Source organism: Hemitrygon akajei, chromosome 11 (assembly GCF_048418815.1).
Source record: "Hemitrygon akajei chromosome 11, sHemAka1.3, whole genome shotgun sequence".
NCBI lineage: Eukaryota > Metazoa > Chordata > Chondrichthyes > Myliobatiformes > Dasyatidae > Hemitrygon > Hemitrygon akajei.
The window spans coordinates 160,130,092-160,155,560 of record NC_133134.1 but is presented as its reverse complement, the minus strand read 5'-3'; the positions used below and the strand labels follow the sequence as shown (position 1 = coordinate 160,155,560).

The window sequence follows — 25,469 nt, the reverse complement described above, 5'->3', positions numbered from 1 at the left end:
CCCAGCCTGCGCCCTGGAAACCTTCCAAGGCGCAAATCCATGGTCTCACGAGACTCACGGATGCCTATTATTAAGTGAATCAGGGTGTGTCAAAGAGCAAGAGTCAAAAGAACATGGTCAGAGCAGGAAGGAAGCAGAAATCACAGAGCGGGCAGCAGTGAGAGGGGGTTTCCACTGAACTCCCAAAGAGAAGATTTAAACTTCTTCAGAGTAGGCACAGAGGAGAAAATGGCGAGAGGGGCCCTGTAAAGGGGGTGGGGGAGCAGTGAGAGGGGAACTTGTCGGGTAGGGCTTGGGGAGCAGTGAGAGGTGGCCCCGCAGATCCCTCCCCACCACTGAACACATCTACAAGGAGCACTGCCCACAAGAAAGCAACATCCATCATCAAGGACCCCCACCATCCAGACCATGCTCTCTTCTCACTGCTGCCATCGGACAGGAGGTACAGGAGCCTTGGGCCCCACATCACCAGCTTCAAGAACAGTCATTACCTAACAACCATTGGGCTCCTGAACCAGCGTGGATACGTTTACTCACCTCAACACTGAACTGATTCCACAACCAATGGACTCACTTTCAAGATCTCTACAACTCATGTTCTCAGCTTGTTTATTTATTATTTATTAATTTTTTTAAATATTTGCATAGTTTGTTAGTCTAAGCTTGCGTGTGGTTTTTCATGGATTCTATTGTATTTCTTTGCCCTACTGTGAATGCCTGCAAGAAAATGAATCTCAGGCTTGTCTTGCCCATACTGCACCAACTGCTGCCAATGGGTTATAAATGTGCAGGGGCAGTGTGTGGTTAAGTGCCTTGCTCAAGGTGAGGCTCGAACCAGTGACCTTCAGATCGCCAGCCCAAAGCCTTAACCACTTGGCCAGGCTTGTATATGGTGACACATAGGTTTTTGGATAATAAATTTACTTTGAACCCTCTGGTCAAGGGTATCTGCGTATCCAGGATTCAGAAAGTCCCTTCTTAAACCTCTCTCCTCCATTAAACACAAAGTACACTGCAGATGCTGTGGTCAAATCAAGACGTACAAAAAAGCTGGACGAACTCAGCAGGTCGGGCAGCATCCATTGACAGAAGCAATCAGCGTTTCGGGTCGAGACCCTTCGCCAGTCCTGTTGAAGGGTCTCGACCCAAAACGCTGACTGCTTCTTTCAACGGATGCTGCCCGACCTGCTGAGTTCATCCAGCTTTTTTGTACGTCTCCTCCATTAAAGATATTCCTTAAAATCTACTGTTTCAATCAAGCTTTTTGCATGTCATATGAGCACAATACCAACTTTAGCTCATTTAAAGACATACATTTAGAAGCATTAGTTAAGTGTTGACTTGGTAGTTATTGGTCCCTTAAGGTTGTTATAGCTGGGGCTGGTAATTGGGATAGGCCTCACTACCTACTCAATGCTCCCAATGGCATGCGTGTCAAAAGCCTCTGACTACAAAGTCCAGCTCCTGGCCTTCACCTGTGGCTGAGCTACTAAACCCGTTTCTACTGACAAGAGAAGGGGCAAAGGCGAATTACTGGCAGCTTAAAACCAGTCACTTTCATCAGTCGTGGTTGGCAGCTCATCCAGAAAAAGAACTCTGATCTCAACCCTCCACTGCCTAGCAGCCACACCCACTCACAAGAAAGGCTTCAGGAGTAAATCCTGAGGAGAAAATCAGGAGCTGGAGTCCCTCAGCCTCGCGCTGGGGCTATACGGCGCTGAGGCGCGTCCCCTGGGTGGTGGATGGGGGCTCCCTCGTGTGAGGGGTGCACCGGATAATATGGAAGAGGGTGCCGCGAACCAACGTAGCCTAGGAGAAGGAACTCCGATTCCAAACCCGGGTAGGTAGGACTCGTTAGCCTTGGATGGCAGCCTATCTAGGAGAGGGTAAACTCTGATTTCAAACCCGGGCAGGTGGAGCTCGTTAGCATGGAAATGCCATCGCCCAGGGGAAGGTGACCCCGACAGAAAACCCCTGGTCCTCCAGGTTGGGGGTTGTGCAATGGGCTAACAACCCGTTCACGTAAAGCAAGCAATTGTTACAGAAACCGTCAACAGATTGTCAACCACTAACCCAGATCTCGGGAAAAGCAGGGCCCCGTTCAGGAGGCTGATGACGCGCTGCAACCAAACCCGTCAGGAAGCTGCAGGGCTGACAACCCTCCTTCACCTGAGGAAAACCATAATGGAGGTTCCAAAGCTGCTCTCACAGAAGAAATCTATCCTAATCGGAACATGGAATGTGAGATCGCTTTGGGAGACAGGTAGGTGCGCACAGGCAGTGAAGGAAATGAACCGATACCACCTCACACTCCTGGGAATGTGCGAAGCAAGGTGGAATACTTTTGGTGAGACCAAACTGCAGACGGGAGAAACTCTGCTCTATTCCGGTAAAGAAAAAGAGGAAGACCAGCATGAGGTTGGTGTGGCCCTGATGTTGTCCAAAGAAGCAGCCAGAAGTTTGATAGAATGGGAACCGGTGTCCGACCGTATCATCACAGCCAGGTTCGAGTCCAGATTCCAGAGGGTATCCATTACCCTGTGCTACGCCCCAACTAACAACGCAGAGGAAGAAGAAAAAGATCTCTTCTACACCCAGCTTCAAGCAGTAGTTGGAAAGGTACCTGAGCAAGATATGTTGATTGTCATGGGAGATCTGAATGCCAAAGTAGGCAGCGATAACACTGGCAGGGAGAGAGAGATGGGCCAGAATGGTTTGGGGAATATGAATGAAAATGGAGAACTCCTTACCGACTTCTGTGCCTTCAACAAACTGACCATTGGAGGTACCCTCTTTCCCCACCGATGCTGTCACAAGATAACCTGGGTCTTGCCTGACCATCAAACAGAGAACCAGATTGATCACGTCACAGTCCGCCAGCGCTGGAGAAGTTCACTGCAAGATGTGAGAGCCAAAAGAGGAGCAGATATTGGATCTGACCACCATTTGGTTGTTGCAAAGCTGAAGATGAAGTTGTCAGCCAAGAAGAAACAACAGAACACGCGAATAAATGTTTGATGTTAGAAAACTACAGACGGAAGAGAACAAGAAAGATTTCCATATTGCCTTGCAAAACCACTTTGGGGCTCTTCAAATAGAGGAACAAGATGAGAGAACAGCGGAACACGCCTGGTTTACCTTCAAGCAGGCCACTGTAGGAGCCTGCGAAGAAGTACTGGGAAGACCACCAGTCAACAGTAAACCTTGGATCAGGGATGAGACATGGCAGAAGGTGGGGGAGAGGAAAAAGCTCAAACAGGAGTTGAATCAGGCCAGAACCCGGCAACAGAAACAAATCACCGCCAACAGGTACAGCGTGATGGCCAAGGAGGTGAAGAAACAGCTCAGAAAGGACAAGAGGTCATACTTCAATGAAATAGCAGATACAGCGGCCAGTAAAGGGGACCTCAAGGCACTCTACACGACAACTAAACTTTTGAGAGGGAAGAAAAGCAATTTCAACAGACCTGTTAGAGACAAGACAGGCCATCTGCTCACTTCGGTTGAAGATCAGCTGGCAAGATGGAAGGAACACTTCCAGGAAGTATTGAATAGACCACCACCACAGAACCCACCTGACCTGGAGCCTGGAGACCCACTCAGCATCAATATAGGTGAAATCACAAAGCAAGAAATTCGAAAAGCCCTGAAAAGCCTGAAGAACGGCAAGGCTGCTGGAGAAGACAACATTCCTGCAGAAGCACTGAAAGAGGGTGGAGAGGTTATGGTGGACCATTTGCATATACTGCTGAATTTGATATGGAGAACAGGAGAGATCCCATCAGATTGGAAGAAGGGCCTCCTTGTGAAGCTGCCAAAATCTGGAGATCTTTCACTGTGTGGCAAGTGCAGGGGGATCACCTTGTTGTCCATTCCTTGCAAAGTTCTCACCAGGGTCATCTTGGAGCGGATGAAAGACGCCATTGACCAGAGACGATGAGCAGGCAGGGTTCAGGAAAGAGAGATCATGCATTGACCAGATAGCTACACTTAGAGTCATTGTGGAGCAGACAATAGAATGGCAAACTCCACTATATGTGTGTTTTATTGATTTTGAGAAGGCATTTGACAGCCTGGACAGAAAGTCAATGTGGAGCATCTTACAACACAATGGTGTACCGGAAGAGATGGTGAATATCATCAAGCAGCTTTATGATGGCTTCTCATGCAGGGTCATCCACGATGGGAGACTGTTCGAAGAGTTCCTGGTCACTACTGGAGTCAGACAGGGATGCCTGCTGTCGCCTCTACTTTTTCTTGTGGAACTCGACTGGGCTACAAGAACAGCCTATGCTGGCTCAGAGAGAGGCATCCAGTGGACGTTAACAGGGAAATTGGTAGACCTGGCATTTGCAGATGATCTCGCTCTTCTCTCACACCGGCTTCAAGATATGCAGAAGAAAGTAGATTCCTTGGGAGAGACCTCACAGCGAGTAGGCCTTAAGATCAGTCAGGAGAAGACCAAAGTTCTACGCATTAATAACAAACAAGTGAAGCCATTACGGATTGAAGGACAAATAGTTGAAGATGTAAACAAATTCACCTACCTCAGAAGCAAAATCAGTAAATCAGGAGGTACAGATGAGGACATCAGAGCAAGGATCGGAAAAGCCCAACATGCCTTCACAACCCTGCGACCTGTTTGGAGATCTACGGCCATCTCTGTCAAAACTAAGCTCCGTATATTCAGCTCCAATGTGAAAGCCATCCTGCTATATGGATCCGAAACATGGAGAATCACTAACACCAGCTGCAACAAGATCCAGACCCTTCTCAACAAATGCCTCCGGCAGATCCTCCGCCTCAAGTGGTACAAGAGAGTGTCAAACCTAGACCTATGGAAGAGGGCAAACCAAGAGCCCATTGTATTCCAGATAAGGAGGAGGAAGTGGAGATGGGTTGGCCACACCTTGAGGAAGAGTCAGTCGAATGTCACTCGACAATCACTCGAATGGAATCCACAAGGGAAGAGAAGAAGAGGTCGCCCAAAGCAAACCCGGAGGCGTAGGCTTTTGGATGAACTGAAAGCCGTCGGCCAAACTTGGGAGACTGCAAAACCATCTGCTAGAGATCGCAGGAAGTGGAGGACTTTTGTTGAGGCCCTATGCTCCATAAGGAGCGAAAAGGATTAAAGTAAAGGAGTCCCTCAGGCAGTCCTGCTGGTGCCAAACTCTATCTGTCCCTGAAATCCTTCTGGATTTATCAGATGTGTGGAAAAGGGAAGGTAGCCGTTTCCTCTCCATATTGTACTGCCCTGGTTTGTGTATCACGTAGACAACTGGGACGTAGCATCCACGGCTGACCCCAACCAACAGAGGGCTACAAGGTAGTTATTGTGATATGTTTATTGGCTTCACCGGCAATCTTAGCACAACATCTCTGAAAAAATGCATCAGCTTCAGCAATTTTAAAATGCCAACATTTTCCAGAAACACGGCAAACCAGTGGAGGCAGTGTGCCAAAGGGAATGCAGATGCCTCACAGCACATGGTTCAAACCCAACCTGTGGGGATGTTCTATGTTCTCCCTGTAAAGGCACTGGATTCCCCCGTCTGCTCCGATTTCCTCCTGCAGCTAAATTATGCATTGGCTGGTACAAAAGACATAGGAGCAGAATCAGGTCATCGAGTCTGCTTTGCAATTCCATCACAGCTGATTTATTTTCCCTCTCAACCCTTCTCTCCTTGCTTTGCCCTGTAACCCCGATGTCCTAACTGATCAAGATCCTATCAACCTCCATTTTAAGTACATCCAATGACTTGGCCTTCACATCTGCCTGTTGCAATGAATTCCAAAGATTTATCAGCCTCTAGCTAAAGAAATTCTTCCTCATCTGTTCTTTTGACCATAAGACATAGAAGCAGAATTAGGCCATTTGGCCCATTGAGTCTGCTCTGCCATTTAATCATGGCTGAACCTTTATTTCCCTCCTCCCGGCCTTCTCCTCATAGCCCTTGATGCCATGTCCAATCAAGAACCTATCAATCTCTGCTGTAAATACACCCAACAACCTGGCCTCCACAGCTGCACTTGGCAACAAATTCACCACCCTCTGGCTAAAGAAATTTCTCTGCATCTGTTTTGAATGGATGCCCCTATATCCTGAGGCTGTGCCCTCTTGTCCTAGACTCCCCCTCTATGGGAAACATCCTTTCCATATCTACTCTGTCTAGGCCTTTCAACATTCAAAAGGTTTCAATGAGATCCCCCCCTCAACCTTCTAAATTTCAGCGAGTACAGACCCAGAGATATCAAACATTCCTCGTATGATAACCCTTTCATTCTTGGAATCATCCTTGTAAACCTCCTCTGGACCCTCTCCAATGCCAGCACATCTCTTCTAATTTGACGAGCCCAAAACTGTACACAATAGTCAAGGTGAGGCCTCACCAGTGCCTTATAAAGCCTCAGCATCACATCCCTGTTCTTGTATTCTTGACCTCTTGAAATGAATGCTAACATTGCATTTGCCTTCCTCACCATCGACTCAACCTGCAAGTTAACCTTTAGAATGTTCTGAACAAGGACTCCCAAGTCCCTTTGCATCTCAGATTTTTGGATTTTCTCCCCGTTTAGTAAATAGGTTGCACATTTATTTCTACTACCAAAGTGCATGACCATACATTTTCCAACATTGTATTTCATTTGCCACTTTCTTGCCCATTCTCTTAATCTAAGTCCTTCTGCATCCTCCCTGTTTCTTCAACTCTACTGCCCCCCCCCCCACCAATCTTCATATCATCTGCAAACTTGGAACAAAGCCATCTATTTCATCATCTGAATTATTTATATACAGTATAAATAGAAGTGGTCCCAACACTGATCCCGGCAGAACACCACTAGTCACTGGCAGCCAACCAGAGAAGGATCCTTTTATTCCCACTTGCTGCCTTCTACCAATCAGCCAATGCTCTAACTGTGCCAGTAACTTTCCTGTAATACCATGGGATCTTAACTTGGTAAGCAGCCTCATGTGTGGCACCTTGTCAAAGGCCTTCTGAAAGTCCAAATATACATTATCCACTACATCCCCTTTATCTATCCCACTTGTAATCTAAAGAATGCCAACAGGTTCGTAGGGCAGGATTTTCCCTTGAGGAAACCATATTGACTTTGTCCTATCTTGTCCTGTGTCACCAAGTACTCCTTCACCTCATCCTTAACAATTGACTCTTAACGTCTTACCAACCACTGAGGTCAGGCTAACTGGTTTATAATTCCCTTTCTGCTGCCTCCCTCCTTTCTTAAAGAGTGGAGTGACATTCACAATTTTCCAGTCCGCGGCACCATGCCAGAGTCCAATGATTTTTGAAAGATCATTTCTAATACTGCCACAATCTCTAAAGCTGCCTCTTTCAGAACCCTAGGGTGCATTTCATCTAGTCTGGGTGACTTATATACTTCTAGGTCTTTCAGTTTTTTGAGGACCTTCTCCCTTCTAATAGTAACCGCACCCACTTCCTTCACACACTACAACATCTTGCACATCGCTAGTGCCTGTTTTAAAGGCATGTCCATGTATTCTGAGGCTCTGTTCCTAGACTCTCCCACTCCAGAAAACATCCTCCTCACATTCACTCTATCTAGGCCTTTCAATATTCCAAAGGTTTCAATGAGATACCCCCTCAATCTTCTAAACTCCACTGAGTACAGGCCCAGAGCAATCAAACACTCTCCATACATTAGCCTTTTCATTCTGGGGATCATCCACGTGTTCTGTAATTGGTTACTGTAAATTCACCCTTAGTGGAGCTGAGTTTTAGGAGAATTCTGGATGCTAATGGACATGGTGAGAGAACAATTTACAGGAAAGTGATTGGAATCACGATCTGGTTTATTATCACTGAATTAGGAGGTGAAATGAGTTTCTGCAAGGCAGCAGTACAGTGTGGAAATGGGACTGAGAATCAGGGTAGAAGCAATGGGCCAAATGATTGCCTTGTATGTTATAAAGAAAATGTGAAAAAGGACAACTGTACAACATTTCAAAAAGTCCAGGAGTTTTTCCAGGATTCAAAGTACATTTATTATCAACGTAAATTATACAACCTTGAGATTTGTTTGCTTACAGGCAATCACTAAGCAAGGAACCTGGAAGAACACAAAAAAAGACCAACACCCAATGTGCAAAGAGGAAAAAACAACACAGAGCACGCAAACAACAGAAGTGAGCACAGCATTCCGAATCAAACTGAGGCCTTAGATCCGGAGCCCGGAGCAGGCCTAAAGCCTCGGTCTCAGTTCATCATATTAATGGGGCAAATCGCCATGAAGCAGCAGGGCCAATCGCTATGAAGCGTGGTAGCCGGGACAGTCTCACGACCTCAGCATCGCAGAGAGATGAATGAACATCGCGGGTGAGCAGGCGAAATCGGTCCGACCTTCACCTCCGGTCCCGACACCCTGCCTTTCCAGTCTATGTGGGCCTCATTTAAATTGTCCAAATGGCAGATCGTGCCGTGCATTAGGACCCAGGCCCTGCCACAGTGATACGGTCTGCAGCTCGACCTCAACACCCAGCCCAAAGCCATTCTGGACCTCTCAAATCGGCTCGGTGCCGAGAGCATTCCAACCTCGTACCCATTAGTTTATACACGTCATGAAACGTGTTGTTTTGTAGCAGCAGTACATTGCATTACATTAAAAATGCTGCAAGCTAAAATGAGAAATATAACAAACTAGTGTAAAAAGAGAGCAAAAAGTGAGGCAGCTTTTGTGATTCATTCAGAAATCTGATGGCGAAGGGGAAGAAGGTGTTCCTGAAACGTTGAGTGTGTATCTTCAGGCTTCTGTAACTCCTGGCTGATGGCAGTAATGAGAAAAGGTCATGTCCTGGACGGTGAGGGTCCGTAACGATGGATACCACCTTCTTGAGTCATTGCCTATTAAAGACGTCCTTGGTGGTGAGGAGCCTTGTGCCACCCTGAGCTGGGCTGAGTTTACAAGTTCCTGTAGCACGCAAATTTTGCCATGCTTCCGGTGCCAACACGGCGTGCCCAGAACTCACTAACCCTAATGGAATGTGGGAGGAAACCGGAGCACTAGGAGAAAACCTACATGGTCATGGTGAGAACTGAACCCTGATATTCTGATCACAGGCGCTGTAAGGCATTACGCGATCAGGCCGCCCGATATGAACAGCGTACTGAGATCCAAGCTGCAGAGAGAGTCTTTAGCTAGGTCAATAAAATGGACAATACCAAGCTGTGGGATCTAACTGTGCACATACATGTCATGAATTCCACTTCACAGGCAAGAAGTACTTCGAGAACTCCAAGGAAATGAGGGTGCAGTATAGACAGGCTGCCTTCTACTCACCCATTCTGGGAACAGCGGTTGTAAAGATCAAAGCAGAATTATTATCAAAGTACATACATGTCACCATATACCACCTTGAGGTTCGCTTTCTTGCAGGCATTCACAGGAAAGTTAAGAAATACAACAGAATTTATCAAAAGCTATAAATAACAAAGACTGACAAAAAAACAAAGTGCAAAGAAATGAGGGATTGTGTAAATAGTAACCATAACAACGTCTCACTCAATGTCAGCAAAACCAGGGAGCTGGTTATCGACTTCAGGAGGAAACCAGAGGTCTATGAGCCTGCCCCTAGCTGGAGAGGGTCAGCAACGTTAAATTCCATGGTGTTATCATTTCAGAGCATCTGTCCTGCACTGGATCCAGCACGCAAGTGCCATTATGAAGAAAGCACAGCAGCGCTCTGCTTAGAAGACTGCAAAGATTCGGCATGACATCTCAAACTTTGACAAACTTCTATAGATGTGTGGTGGAGGGTTTATTAACTGGTTGCATTACACCAAAGCCTCCAAAAAGTAGCAGACACAGTCCAGTCCATCACAGGCAAAAACCCTCCTCACCACATGGAGTGCTGTCGCAGGAAAGCAGCATCCACCATGAAGGACCCCACCACCCAGTCCATGCTCTCTTCACGCTGCTGCCATCAGGCAGGAGGTACAGGAGCCTCAGAACCAACACCACCAAGTTCAGGAATAGTTATTACCCCTCAGCTATCAGGCTCTTGAACCAGAGAGGATAACTTCACTCAACCCAACGCTGAACTGTTCCCACAACCTATGGACTCACTTTGAAGGACTCTTCATCTCATGTTCTCGATATTGCTTATTTATTATTCTTATTCTGCTTGGTTTTTTTTTTAAGGTTCTTTGTATTTATTGTGAATACCTGCAAGAAAATGAATCTCAGGGTTGTATACAGTGACATATATTTAGTGGGACGGGCTGGAGATATGTCTCTACCAAAGGAGGTGCAAGGAGCGCCTTCCCTCCACTAACCTGCAACCATCAATGTCAGGCAGACAATCTCTGAAGAGTATTGATAATGGTTGGGGTCACCCGTCTCGTAAGGACACTGCCCAGAAGGCGGCAATGGCAAACCACTTCCGTAGAAAAAGAACAGTCGTGGCCAACCATGATCACCCACGTCATACGACATGGCACTTTATGGTGGTGGTGGTGATGGTGATAGTATGCATGTTGATTAGAAGTTTACTTTGAACTTTGATAAAACAAAGTGAATAAATAACATTGAGTTGTAGAGCCCTTGGAAGTGAATCGTTTGGTTGTGGAATCAGTTCAGTGTTGAGGTGAGTGAAGTTATCCACACCAGTTCAGGAGCCTGATGGTTGAGGGGTAATAACTGTACCTGAACCTGGTGAAGTAGGTCCTGAGGCTCCTGTACCTCCTTCCTGATGGCAGTAGTGAAATACTGGAATTGGCACCAGCTCCCTGGGGTTAAGATATGGAAAAAACTGCAACAGTGACAACACTTCTGGAAGCAATTAGCTGACTGAGAGGTACTTGGGGACACCCTGAAGTCATGGAAAGCTCCATATACACGTGCATCTTCTTGTTATCAAACATATCCAGTACCTTGCATGCGATAAAAGGATACAAGGTGACAGCTGGCAGCATTGCCGACAACTACAACCCTTCCCAATGAGTTTTGTACCTTCCATGGACATTTTGAACAGAAAGGGATGGGAGTAAACACAAGAGATTCTGCAGATGGGGGAAACCCAAAGCAGCACACACAAAATGCTGGAGGAAATTAGGAGGTCAGACAGCACCTATGGAAATGAACAAACTGTCGATGTTTCGGGCCAAGATCCACTTTCAGGACTGGAAAAGAAGGGAGGAAAGATGCCAGAATAAAAAAGGTGGGGGGGAGGGGGAAGGAGGATAGCTAGATGGGTGGAACAGTAGCATAGTGGTTAGTACGACACAGTGACCCGGGTTCAATTCCCACCGCTGTCTGTAAGGAGCTTGTACGTTCTCCCCATGACTCCGGGTGCTCCGGTTGTCTCCCACAGTCCACAGATATTCCGGTTAGTAGGTTAATTTGTTGTTGTAAATTATCCTGGGATTAGGTTAGGGTTTCTGTGCAGGAAAGGCCTATTCCATGATATAGCTCAATCAATAAATAAACAAACAAACAAAACAGATTGGCAAATAAAACAGAAGGTGATAGGTGAAGTCAGGTGGGTGGGAAAGGTCAGGGGCTGAAGAGGAAGGAATCGGATAGGAGAGGAGAGTGGACCATATTAGAGAGGAGACGGAATTAAAATGTTTAGCCACAGGTAAGTTCCGTTTTTGGCGGATGGAGCAGAGGCGCTCAAAGAAGCGCCCCCCCCCCCCCCAATTTACAACAGGCCCATCAATGCAGAGGAGGCCGAATCGGGTGCACTGGATAAAATAGACAACCCCAGCAGATTCGCAGGTGGAGAAGTTGCTTCACCTGGAAAGATGGTGTGGGGCCCGGAATGGAAGTGAATGGGCAGTCGTAGCACTTCAGTCACTTGCAGGGGTAAGTGCCGGGAGGGACAAATGGACAAGGGAATCACGGAGCGAGCGATCCCTGTGGAAAGCAGAGACTGGAGTGAGGTAAAGAGGTGGTAAGATCCTTTTGGAGCTGTCGAAAGTCATGGAAGCTCAGGGGGTGGTAGGTAAGAGCAAGAGAACTCTATCGTTGTTATAGCGGCAGGAAGATGGGGTGAGCGCAGAGGTTTGGGAAATGGAGGAGATGCGGGTGAGCGTCCATCAATGGTGCACGAAGGGAAACCCTCTTCTTTAAAGAAGGAAGACATCTATGATATGCTGGAAAGGAAGAATCATCCTGGGAACAGGTGCGGTGGAGACGAAAGAACAGAGAAAAGGGAAAAGCATTTTTACAGGAGGCAGGGTAGGAAGAGTTATAGTCAAGGTAGCGATGGGAATCAGTAGGTTTATAAAAGATGTCTCCAGGCAAAATTGATGAAATTGAGGAGCCCAGCATAGGTGCAGGAAGCAGCACCAATGCAGTCATTAATGTAGAGCTGGGGGAGCATTATCGGGGTTCAGCCTGGAACATGGGCTCTTCGACGTAGCCAGCGAAAAGGCAGGTATAGCTGGGGCCGATGTGGGTGCCCGTGGACATGGCTAAGGGGATTGGAATGTCACTACCCATCCCAACGGCCTCCATTGTACCAGAACCCACAGCCTCCGTTGTTGATGCAAGATCAGCCCACTGGAAAGTGAACTTGTGAAAAGCATCTGGCCTAGGTGGTGCCCCCGGCCAAGCCCTTCGATCCTCCACAGATGAGCTCATGAGGGTACTTCAGTCTGAAGTTCCCACCTCCTTTAAGTCCACAATCATCTCAGTAGCTAAGAAAATCAAGGTAATGTGCCTTAACGACCAATGTTCCTGTAATGACCAGTGTGCTGTGCAATTTTTTGCCCAGTGACAACAACACGTGCATATTGAATAATTTCTTCAGTAAAAACAGTATAAATAAGCCAGTTCTAAAATCTGCAGGCAAATCATTGCAAATTCCATTGTCAACACCATCCACAAGAGAAAGCAGAAAAGGGAATGTGACTGCATACGATCGTGAAATATACTTAACATGCTAATGAGGTAGAGGGTGACAGCCTTTTGTGCGCAGTTTATGCACTGGTAGCACAAGGTGTGTGCATGCACACACACAGGAACCTCAGAGGGAGCATTGTTAATGACCACTGCCCAGTGGCTCCGACATCCACCAGCAAAAATGCTTTATGAGACTGATATGATACACACAAACACCAGGCTCCCAGACAGCCTCAACCCACTGCAATTACCCTACCGCTGAAACAGGCCAATGGCACACACCATGTCCCAGGCCCTATACCTATCCCTGCCTTGCACACTGCAACCCCAAGCAAACTCATCACCAAACATCAGACCCTGGGCGATAACACCTCCCTCTTCAGCTGGATGCTCGACACCGGAGCAACAGATTGCAACCAGCAACAACTCTCCCACGATTATCCTCAACACCGATGCTCCACAAGGCTACCTCAATGTGCTGTGTAACAAATTGATCCTTATGAAGAGTATGCAAGTTTGGTGCATGACAATAATAAACCACTATACCTTTCACAGCACTCATTCTGCCTGCAAATTGGAAATTCTTTTATTTTTATTTAGAGATAAGGCATGGAACAGGCCCCTCCACCCCACCGAGCGGCACCGCACACCAATTTAACACCAGCCCAATCACAGGACAATTCACAATGATCGACTGACCTACTAACTGGCAGGTCTTTGGACTAAAACCAGACCACCCACAGGAAACCCAAGCAGTCAGATGGGAAGCATGTACGAGCTTCCTTACGGAAGATGCCCCAATTGAACTCCGACGCTCTGAGCCGTAGTAACACCATGTTAATCGCTGCACTGCCTCCAGTGGCTGGAGGATAAACACAAACCTGCTCCCAGTGCACTTTACTGAGACAGATCAGCACCTTGGCTGGGTCTCGATTCTGCTCCTATACCTTATGGTCTTACAGGAGACAGAAATGGATAAGCCATAACGAAACAGTGGAGCAGACTCAATGGGCCAAATGATCTTATCCCGTAGGTGGAAGAAAGGGGGGCAAGATAGGCAGTATATTGATACATGAAAGGGGTAAGTGGAAGCAGACAAGGGGGAGAAAAGAGCCAGAGCCAAGGAGGGGCAGAAGAGAGGGTAAATATGAATATAGAGGGTGATAAGAAATGTGATTGTGCAAACTATCAGGTGAGGGATGCAGGGCTGATAGAACCATGTTTCGTTTGCTGGCATACATGTATACCGCTAAACAAACAATGCTCCTTCATACTGCATGGAGCACCTTGGTCCAGAGGAACATTGTTTCATTTGGCAATATACATGTACACTGTCATTTGACAATGAACCTCAACCAGGTGGGCAAAATGTGAGAGCAGTTGGTCAATAGAACCAGGAGGAGCGGTAAGACGGGGAACTGGAGACAGAGACAATAAAAAAGGGAATAAAAATGAGAGTACTAGACTTGGATCAGAAGAGAGAGGAGCACTAATCTGTCCTATGTCCACCCATCTTCAACCTACGCTCCTCCCTGAACCTCTTAGTTTCGGTGCACCGCCTCCCTTTGTACATCCTGACCTGCTATCTGCAACCGCCACACTTATTTGCCAACCTCTATCTACCCACATAAACTTAATGACGGGACAACTTTGTCCCCGGTATATCACAACATTCCCCCTGCCCACCCTATTCATTCCTGCCCCACGATCTCTGAAATTTAAAACTAACTTGCTCTCTCTCTCAGTTCTGTCAAAGGGTACCGGTGCTGAATCATCAGCTCGGTTTCTCTTTCCACAGATGCTGCCTGACCTGTTGAGTGTACGCAACATTTTTGTCTTTGCTTCAGGCCAGTCATCTTTAGTTCTCCACTTCTGCCTTTCATGCTGCTGGCAATATTCCAGGGTCCAAGCTATTCTGGAAGATTATGACTGACAACTCACCATGGGACTAGACCACCCGAGCCAAAGTGCCCGCTCACTTCTATTCTGTACCTTTCTATAACTATCCCTGTACCTCTTAGAAACCTGGGTACAAACCATCAGTTACAAAAGTTTACAGTTATTTTTGCATAAAATTAATTAACCTATATTAAATTCCTCAAATGTCAGTAGATTCTTCATTCTCCGTTATTTCTGCTTGCCTTATAACATTATCTTTATTAATTTTATTTATTTTTTCAGCAACACAGTGGGAGTAAGCCCTTCAAGCCACACTACCCCAGCAATCCCACAACCCCGATCAACCCTAACCTAATCACGGGACAATTTATCCAGTACATCTTTGGACTGTGGGAGGAAACCGGAACACTCGGGGGGGAAAACCCACGTGTTGCACAGTGAGGACGTACAGAGACTCCTTACAGAACGGTGCTGGAATGGATTGCTAAACTCCGAAACGTCCCAAGCTGTAAGAGCCTTGCACGAACTGCTATGTTGCCATGGCGCCCAAATCACAGGTACCTTCAGAGAGGACGCAGAAAAATATTAAGCAGCTGACATTTACAACCCTACTCTTCCATGTTACCTAGTTATTGAAATGGTATGACAGTGCATCTGTTGCACAAATAAACAAAGCCTCTGAGCAGGGAGACTCTTCCAGGTTTAATTATAACGGCAGGAGAGAGGAGAGGCTGAGCGTTTTACTCTGCAGGATCCAGCTCCCACCCAGAGGAGAAAATTGTCACACGATTGGGTTAAATTCACTGATGAATGCAATGACAGGCTAATTAATCAGCCACAAGCACTTTTGAAATCTTGACACATTGAAAATCAAGTATTTTTCCATTTAGTGTATGCACAAAGAAACAGCTAGTCTACTGAAGGAGCTCGTTCAGGATGTGCCCTCTTCTCATTGCTATCATCAGAGAGGAGGGACGGCTACTTGAACGTTTTAGCAACAGCCTCTCCTCCACTATCAGATCTCTGAACGGTCCGTCGCTATTTTGCACTTTATTACGTATTATTGTAACTTGTAGTAATTTTTATGCATTGCACTGTACAGTTGTTGCAAAACAACAAATTTTATAACATATGCCAGTGACAACCCCATACGATCATGGAGAGAATATTCAAATTCTTTACAGAACTCCAAACTCCAGAATGCCCCAAGCTGTAATAGCATCAAGCTAACCCTCCAGTTTCCTCCCACAGTCCAAAGGCATACTTGTAAGTAGGTTAATTGGTCATTGTAAATTGCCCTGTGATCAGGCCAATGTTAAATCGGGGGGTTGCTGGGCACTGTGGCGTGTTGGACTGGAAGGGCCTGTCCACACTGCATCTCGAAATAAAAAAGAATTTAAAACCTGATTTTAATTCTACAGTAAAGTATAAAACTGAGGAAACAGATGTCATTACGAAATGTTGTACCAGTGTTAATCGATCCTCTTCTACATTATGGTCGCCCGGCATGGAGTGTCTGAATGATTTTGTGGGTAATTGGTGTAGCTTTTTCAAAAATATATAAAGATTAAGGTGCTGATCTCTTAAATCACAATCACTGGCCACGTTTTGTACCAATAGTGAGTTTTTACTCTTTGTACAGATGCCTGTAAAGGATGATTGCTTTTGAAATGACCTGATTACTTTGGGGATCCAAACTTCACTGACACAGGAGGCAATTGTTGCCGGGGTGGTGGTGATGGAAGCAGATGAGACAGCAGTGCTTAAGAGGCTGGTGGATAAATATACGAATATGCGGAGAATGCAGGGATCTGGATCACTTACCTTGTTCAAAGTTTACTTTGAACTTTTTAAATTTTATTTATTTAGAGATACAGAGCAGAATAGGTCCTTCCAACCCTTAGAGCCACGCTGGCCAGCAAACCTCCAATTAACCCTCATGGGACATATCACGGTGGTTAGCAAAACACTTTACAGTACAAGCGACCTGGGTTCAATTCCTACCACTGCCTGCAAGGAGTTTGTACGTTCTCCTTGTGAATGTGTGGGTTTCCTCCAGGTGCTCCGGTTTCCTCCCACAGTCTGAAGACATACAGATAGGTAATTTTAATTGGTTAATTGTCCTGTGATTAAACTAGAGTTAAATTAGGGGACTGCTGGGTGGCATGGCTCGAAGGGGCTGTACCTCAATAAATAAAAATAATTTACAATGACTGATTAACCTACTGACTGGTACGTCTTTGGACTATGGGAGGAAACTGGAGCACCCGGAGAAAACCCATATGCAGAGGGAAAGGAACGTACAAACTTGCCTACAAAGGACGCTGGACTGCACTCTGAACTCCAGCGCCTCGAGCTGTAATACCTGACGTTTAGGGCAGCATTGACAGCCCTCCATCAAGCTGTATAGAAGGGCTCTTTATCGCCGTTTCTGCAGTAATTGTTTTTCGACCAGTCAAAAAAAGTGAGCTCTGAGCTAAACCCAAGAACCTGGAGGACTGGAGGGCCACTCTGAGTCTGGCCTCTACCCTCTGACCCGTTTGCTGCGGGTGACCCCACCAAGGGCCAAAACGTAAGACCCTGACTCCAGCCAGCACTGCTTTCCAGGTCAATGAGGCACGCAAGCCTCCAAACGAGGTTACGGTCCTCTCGGAGGCCGAGCTGTAATAGGGTCGCTCTAACCACTATGCTACAGTCTACCGGGGATGTAGGAGCTCTGACGTCTGCATGTCCACAGCAGGCTGGATATGGGTAAAAGTAAGAAAGAAAAATGGAATTGCTGTTTAAAAATTACTGTATCCAGTACAAAACCATATAGAAATGCTAAACCTAAATAGCTTAGATACAGCAGTTACATTAAATATTTTAATTTAGGTGCCACGCTTTACAGAAGAGTTTAAGGCCAAGGAGAATTTACAGGAGAGATTGTGGAGTGTGACAGCCATTAATTTTCAAGGAGCTGTTAACGAGGTAGAGAGTCTTTACATCAAAATAAAAACCTGCTAAGTGAAAATTTAAGTTCAAAATCATGAAGGCTAACCACAAGACAAATCAGTGAATTGACAAGTCTGTAGATGGAGATATACTTAAGATCTTATTTAAGATGATGTCTGCCAGGTTTTATGACGCAGGAATTTTTTTTAAAGGAAATACAGCACGGTAACAGGCCCATCCAGCCCAATGAGCCAATGCCGCCCAATTAACCTACTAACCAGCACGTCTTTGAAATGTGGAGGAAACCGGAGCACCCGGAGGAAGCCCACATGGTCACAGGGAGAACGTACAAACTCCTTACAGCAGGGGCTCCCAACCTGGGGTCCGCCGAGTCCTTACTTAAAGGTATTGGACCATGGCATAAAAAAGTCGGGAACCCCTGCCTTACAGGAGTGGAACTGTACCTGGGCCTTTGGCCCTGTAATAGTGTTATATCAACCACTACGTTACCAGCCTCCCAGAAACGGCAGGGAGAACAGATTCTAAAACTCAGGAATGTTAAGGGCGTGGAGCTAAGGAGGCACAATTCTACGATGCGAGGAAACTGTCAGACCTTTCAGTGAGCGCTACAGAATACCAAAATAGACTTGTGCAGTAAACAATAAGTCAGCAGCACGCAGGAATCGGCTTGCCAAACTGCAGCATTAATGAAGGTGGTTACGTTCTGTGGGCTTCTCTGAGAGCAGGTGCTGGGAAACAGAATTAAAACGGGCAGGGCTAGTTGACCATTCACCTCTCTCTCCTGTCAGATCCCTTCTTCAGCCCTTTACCTTTACCACCGACCACCTCAAAGCTTCTCATTGCATCCCCCCCCACCCCCCCCACCTGATTTCACACATCTCTTTCTACCTTGTGCTTCCTTCCCTCCCCTCTCCCGACCTCCTTATTCTGGCTTCTTCCCTCTTCCTTTCCAATCCTAATTACAGGTCTCAGCCCAAAATGTCAAATCTTTATTCCCCTGCCTGGCCTGCTCAGTTCCTCCAGCATTTTGTGTGTGTTACTCTGCATTTTCCAGCATTGCAGAATCTCGTGTTTATGACTGACTAGCTGAATGTTTCAAGCTTTTTCAATTTTTCTTTAAGATGGTCTCAGACAGAGACAGTGCATCCTCCAGCTGACAATGACAGTGATGGATTACACCAGCTGAGTAATTTAAACATTATCTGTTCTTAAACACAAGACAGTCTGCAGAGGCTGGAAATCCAGAGCAATACTTACAAAATACTGAAGGAACTCAGCAGGTCAGGCATCATCCATGGAAATAAACAAACAGTCGGCGTTTCATGCTGAGACCCATCATTGGGACTGAAATGGAAGGGGGAAGATGCCAGAATACAAAGGTGGGGAGAGCAGCAGGCAGCTAGGTAGAAGGCGAATGGGAAAGGTAAAGGGCTGAACCAGGCCGTATCAAAGGGAGGAAAAGAGTTAACACATTTTTAAAACCAAATTGCCCATTACCAGTGCATTGATTTTCCTTCTGTTTTTGAGTTAGCACTTTTTCTCTACCGACGCGAATTCAGGTTCATCCTCCAGCCTGTACATTTCAGCAGAGCTCTACAACTATTCACCAGGAGGAAGAAATACCAGTGAATTCACTCCTGATCGAAGACCTGTTACGATGGAAAACAGCTTCTTCCCCCAGTCTGTGAGACTACTGAACTCCCTATCACCACCCAGGTCTCATCACTTATCAAGCAGCAGTAGCATTATACCGTTTACTTTCTAAACTTGAGTTACAAACACACCTTATTATCTGTTAACACACACAAAATGCTGGTGGAACGCAGCAGGCCAGGCAGCATCTATAGGAAGAAGTACAGTCTATGCTTCCAGCCGAGATCCTTCCTCAGGATTGTCTGCCTTATTATCTGTTAATTTATTTGTGGTAATATTACTTTGTGTGTTGTGTGGTGAGCTATATGTACTGTGTTGTGCACCAAGTTGTGGAGGAATGTTGTTTCGTTTGGAGGTATACATGTGCACGATTGAATAACAAACTGAATTTAATCCTTGTTGAAAAATTCATGTACGTGGTATTGGGTTATTACTGTCATGTGTAGCAAGATACAGTGAAAAGCTTGTCTTGTGTACAGATCAAATCACTACACAGTGCACGGAGCCAGAACAAGGTAGAACAGTAACATTGCAGAATAACGTGCAACAGCCACACAGAAATTGCACTGCAGGGGATTTCTTTTGCCAGAAGGTGGTGAATCTGTGGAATTCATTGCCAACGACAACTGTGGAGGCCAAGTCACTGGGTACATTCAAAGTGGAGTTTGATAAGTTCTTCATTAGACAGGGCCTGAAACAATAAATTTCGCTCTCTGCACCTGCTGCTTGTTCAGTTGAACATTTAGAATCAGAATCAGGTTTATTTATCACTGACATACGTAATGAAATTTGTTGTTTTGCAGCAGCAGTACAGTGCAATGTAGAAAATATAACAAATCACAATTAAAAATATCTTTAAAAATAAATTAGTGGGAAAATAGCGCGGTGGTGTTCATGGACTGTTCAGAAACCCTAATGATGGAGCAGAAGAGACTGCTCCTAATATAAAGTGTGATTCTTCAGGCTGCTGTACCTCCTTCCTTCTGGCAGCAATCAGCAGAGGGCACGTTCTAGATGGTGGGACTCCTTTAGTGCTGGATGCCACCTTTATGCAGCATCACCCTTTCGAAGGTGTCCTTCATCGTGAGGAGTCTAGTGCCCGTGATGGAGCTGACCGAGTCTGCAACCCTCCGCAGCTTTTCTCGATTTTGTGCATTGGCGCCTTCGTGCCAATCAGTGGCGCAACCAGTCAGAATGGTCTCCATCTGCAGGAATCCGTTAGAATCTTTGCTGGTGTACCAAATCTCCACAAATTCCTAATATAATCTAGCTGCTGCCCCGTCTTCTTCGGGATTGCATCAGGATAGATCTTCAGAGGTGCTGACACCCAGGACCTTGAAATTCCTCTCCCTTTCACCGCTGACTCCTTGATAAGAACGGGTGTATGTTCCCTCGACATCCCCTTCCCACAATCAATTCCTCGGTCCTAGTAACGTGGAGTGCAAGTGCTGAGCACTTCACAGCTTTCTCTGCATTTTTAAAATCATTCACCGTCCTCAAGATCCCAAGCTCTGGGATTCATTCCTCCACTTCTAAGTCCTCTCAGCACTTTCTGAATCCACCCTCTTTAGTCAAATGCCAAGTTCAAAGATGTTGGCATCTGGAGCCAGAGGAGTGGACTGTCGACGTTTCGGGTGGAGACACTTCATGTTCACAGGAGTCCTACTCCTGGAAGCACCTTCTGACCTTTCGCCCTCTCTCAGCCTTCTCATTTCCAAATGCCAATGACATCCAAACTGCAAGGACAGTCCTAAACCCGGATGCGAAAGGTGGAGATTTTGGGCACGGAGCCAGCATCGCAATCTGGTAAAAACCCAGAACTACAGAAGCTCCAAAGACCTCATCCCTGGGAAAGGAAGGATCTTCACCTACAGGGGTTCCTAACCACCAACCCCTTTGCTTAATAGTATTGGTCCAAGGCATTAAAAAAAAGGTTGGGAACCCCTGTTTGTCTAGAAGAGGCCATTAAACTGTGCGATGAAAGCGTAAGCCGTGGGGCCGATCAACCCTCCATAGGTCCAGGACAGGGGACTGCTGTCGGAGACCTATGCCCCAGGAGAGGTGATGGGCTTAAGAAGATTGTGACATCAAAAGTCTTAACTTCTCCGACCCCCCCCCCCCACCCCAGCCACTCTGAACCGACCAAATCCCCCCCTCATCAGAAAAAGTGAGTCTCGATGAAAGATCGCGACCCGAAACGTTAACTATCCAACTGTTTCCGTAGATGATTCTGAATTCCTCCAGTTTATACTTAAACCAAGCCTTTGGGTTATTTAATCGCGACAACTCACGTGGCTCAGTGCTCGGTAACCGGACGGCACCTGTTCGGCCCCAGACACAGACTGTAACTGTTTCGCGTTATTCATGCAGCCTCCTCTGTCACAATTCCAATTAATACTGTCTGCCGCATTCCACCACGCCTTCCCAGCTCTTAATGAGAATAAAGTGGTCCAAAGGTAAGCACTGACAAGTGCGTACAACTGTTGGAAGCCGCACACAGTTCATCCCTTCGCCGCCGCCCACTCGCAAGGTCAAATTGAACCAAGTGAAATAAATAATGCTGATGGATTCTCTACAATCAATCAGCATTTCTAAGCTGCGCGGGGTAGTCACTGGGATCTACGAGGTCCATAAGCTTACCTTTGGCTTTGGAAGATTTGTGTAAAAACGACAGGCACCAGGGTACAGAAGCTGACACCGTCCTTGATAAATTTCCCCTGCTAACGTCACACAAGATGGGCAAAGGAAGGGCAAATTGGCCTCCGAAATACAGGACTAGATCAGCTCCAAGACCTACATACACAATACTGCAGACGAGGTCTCCGGATATTATACCTTGCCTTCGCGGGCGTTCGGCGCATCGATTTCTCCCTGCCTCTCGTTAATTTCCGAAAGAAAATACGGGCGAGCGCAACTGAAGGAGGGGGGTGTTCGACACCAAAATAAGCATCTCATCCGCCACAAAATGTCTCCTTTTACCCTTCCTACGACATATCGTCCCTGCTAGCGGGAATAGATTACCAAATAGTTGGGACCGGAGAAGAACACATTGCATTTTCAAAGGGGGGGTTAAAAAAAACAATTCAATCTCCTCCCCTATCAATTGCTAACCTGCGTGGGGCGCCGCCGAGAATCGTTGAATATATTTTTGGTCCAAAGTGCTTTAAAGTCGAACTAATTCTATCTATTTCAATGCAGGCGACTAGTGGGGACATTGGGGTGTGAATGGGCCACGTGCGCAATGTATCCATACTTCCACATTCCATTTTGTCCAAATGGATACAAAATGTATCGAGTACTCACTGGCAGCGATGGCTCGACCCGAGGATACAGCCGAAATCGCGCTGTTGTCTTTGATCGCTTCCTTCCCCTCCGGTTGAAGCTGAATTGCGACTGAACGACGGCGTCACAGCTCCGCTGAGAGAGGAATGGATACCAATTAAAATGGGGAGGGAATACAAAACCAGCGAGCTGCGTTCAGAGAAAGCTTAAGTCACTGTGGCAACAGGCTGTGGACATCCGCTCCGCCCTCCGTCTGTCGCCACCCCCCTGGAAATCGCGCTCTGTGCAGGGAGTGAGTGACGGCGGTGTCTCCTCCTCCAAGCACTGGCCAGATCGCGCAGGAAAAGCTTCTCTCCGAACAAAACGGAGGGTTCAAATGCAGAACAATTCTGGATAGTGCATGTGAGAGGGAAACCGGAAACCAAGCTGATTAAAGATTCAGATCACTTATTATTGGAAATATTTGTATATTTACAGCTGTAAATTGTGCATGAGATTAGAATATTCCCTCCCAAGTATGTATTTTCCATAGGCGGGCGTGAGTTTACATCATATTCCACAGCTCAAATGCGGCGAAAGGATTAGTCAATTCTATACCCCAGGAGTCAAGATTGAAAATTGTTTATTGTCATCCTTCAGCACACGAGTATAAAAGAGAACGAAGTGATTGTTACTCCGGATCCGATGCAGCATAAAAATATACAGTAAGTATAAAGAACGCAATAAAAACGCAAGAAATATAAATATAAAACAAATCCTCTAAAACACAATGTATAAGTAATTCTCATACACAGACTGAATGTCTACACAAAGTGGGGCAAGGTAGTCAGAGTGGACATGGGGAGGATGTTTCCTATGGAGGGGGAGTCTAAGACCAGAGGACGTCCATTTAGAAGGAATTTCTTTAGCCAGAAAATGTTCAATCTGTGGAGTTCGTTGTCGCAGGCGGCTCTGGAGGCCAAGTCATTGCAATTGATGTTAGCAATCATTTCGAGAGGACAAAATACAAAAAACAAGGATGTAATATTGAGGCTTTATAAAGCACTGGTGAGGTCTCACTTGCAGTATTGTGAGCAGTTTTGGGGCCCCTTAATTTAAGAAATGATGTGCTTACATTGGAGAGGGTTCAAAGGGGGTTAACAAAAAATGATTCCAGGATTGAAAGGCTTATCATATGAGGAGTGTTTGATAGCTCTGGGCCAGTACCCACTGGAATTTGGAAGAATGAGGGGTGATCTCATTGAAACCTATCAAGTGTTGAAAGGTCTGAACCGAGGATGTTTCCCATGGTGGGGGTGAATAAGACCAGAGGACACAGCCTCAGAAGGGCTTAGGATGGAGATAAGGAGGAATTTATTTAGCCAAAGGGTGGTGGGCTTGTGGAATTTATCACCACAGGTGGCTGTGGAGGCAAAGTCATGGGGTATACATAAGGCAGATTCTTGATTGCTCAGGGCATGAAGGGATATGTGGAGAAGGCAGGAGATTGGGGCTGAGAGGGAAATGGATCAGCCATGATAAAATGGTGGAGCAGACTCGATGGGCCAAATGGCCTAACTCTGCTCCTACATTTTATAATCTTATGGTGAGGGTGGATGTGCTGATCAGCCAGATGGCTAGGGAGAAGTAACTTTTCACCTATCACCTTCCAGCTAGCCTCCTTCCTCTCTCCCACCTTTTTATTCTGGTAACTTCCCCCTTCTCAAGGATCTTGGCCTGAAACATCAACTGTTTACTCTTGTCCATAGATACTGCCGGGACTGCTGAGTTCCTCCAGCATCTTGTGTGTGTTGCTCGGATTTCCAGCATCTGCAGACTTTCTCATGTTTGTAACTGTTTCCGAGTCTGGTAATCCTGAAGCTGCGTAACCTCTTCCCTGGTGGGAGTGGGACAGACAGTGCATAAGCAGGAAGAATCAAAATTACTTGTTTTCTTATAACTTCTCCCACAAGCCCAGGTATCCCAAATACTTTACAACCAATGCAGCATTTTTTTAAAAAAGTAGTCCCTGTATAGAACAGAAAATCAGTCTTTATTGGACTGATGTCAGGCTTGACCCAAAAGCACAACAGTGGAGACGATTCAGTGGTGAATGATAACTTTAATAATAGACACCAAAATAACAAGCCACGGGAGACAGGCGCAAAAGAAGAGAGAACAGAAACTAAACAAAATAGGCAACAAGGTAAACATCAGGCAGTGAGAATGAAGGCTGGGAGCCACTAGTTGGTTCAATGAGTGAACAAGGACTTTGGCTGAGAATCGGGGTTAAATAGGCTGCAGGTGACGAGTATGTAACGAGCAGTGGGTGAATCCCATTAGCTGGGCAGAGAAGGGAGTTGCCTTCATGTGTCGACTGGGAGGTGTAGCAGGAACAGGCCTGATATATGGACAGGTTGGGATGAAGGGCATGCATCCAAGCTGTGTTGATTTTGTCTCTGCTATCATGCTAACCTCAGGTACTTGGGATTACACGGTTTGTGACCAAAAAAATGTTGATTGGGGTGTTCTGTGTTTAATTAATTTAAAATCTTCATGAATTAAGTATATTTTTAAGAAACTAAAATATTTTTCATTTGTGTGAGTTTTTAGGGTTAGAAAGTTTACCCAACCCTGACCATTGTGGTTAAGACCATAAGACATATGAGAAGAATTAGGCCATTCAGCCCATCAAGTCTGCTCTGCTATTCCATCGTGGCTGATCCCGGATCCCACTCAGCCTTCTTGTCATATTCTTTGATGCCCTGACCAATCAAAAAATGATCAACTTCCACTTAGGCCTTGGCCTCCACCAC

At 46.2% G+C, this 25,469-nt stretch overlaps 1 protein-coding gene across 6 annotated transcripts in view; it reads right to left on the bottom strand.

The window, feature by feature from the left end:
- Positions 1-22,942, bottom strand: part of ndrg3b (ndrg family member 3b) — a 125,125-nt gene extending 102,183 nt beyond the window's left edge. For 3 of the 6 annotated variants that reach the window (XM_073062075.1, XM_073062074.1, XM_073062076.1), the window contains exon 1: positions 22,228-22,377. In XM_073062075.1, coding sequence (XP_072918176.1) covers positions 22,228-22,347 — 120 coding nt within the window. In that variant the 5' untranslated portion in view covers positions 22,348-22,377. The other 3 variants (XM_073062078.1, XM_073062080.1, XM_073062077.1) reach the window with 3 other exon arrangements.
- Positions 22,943-25,469: the final 2,527 nt, after the last annotated feature.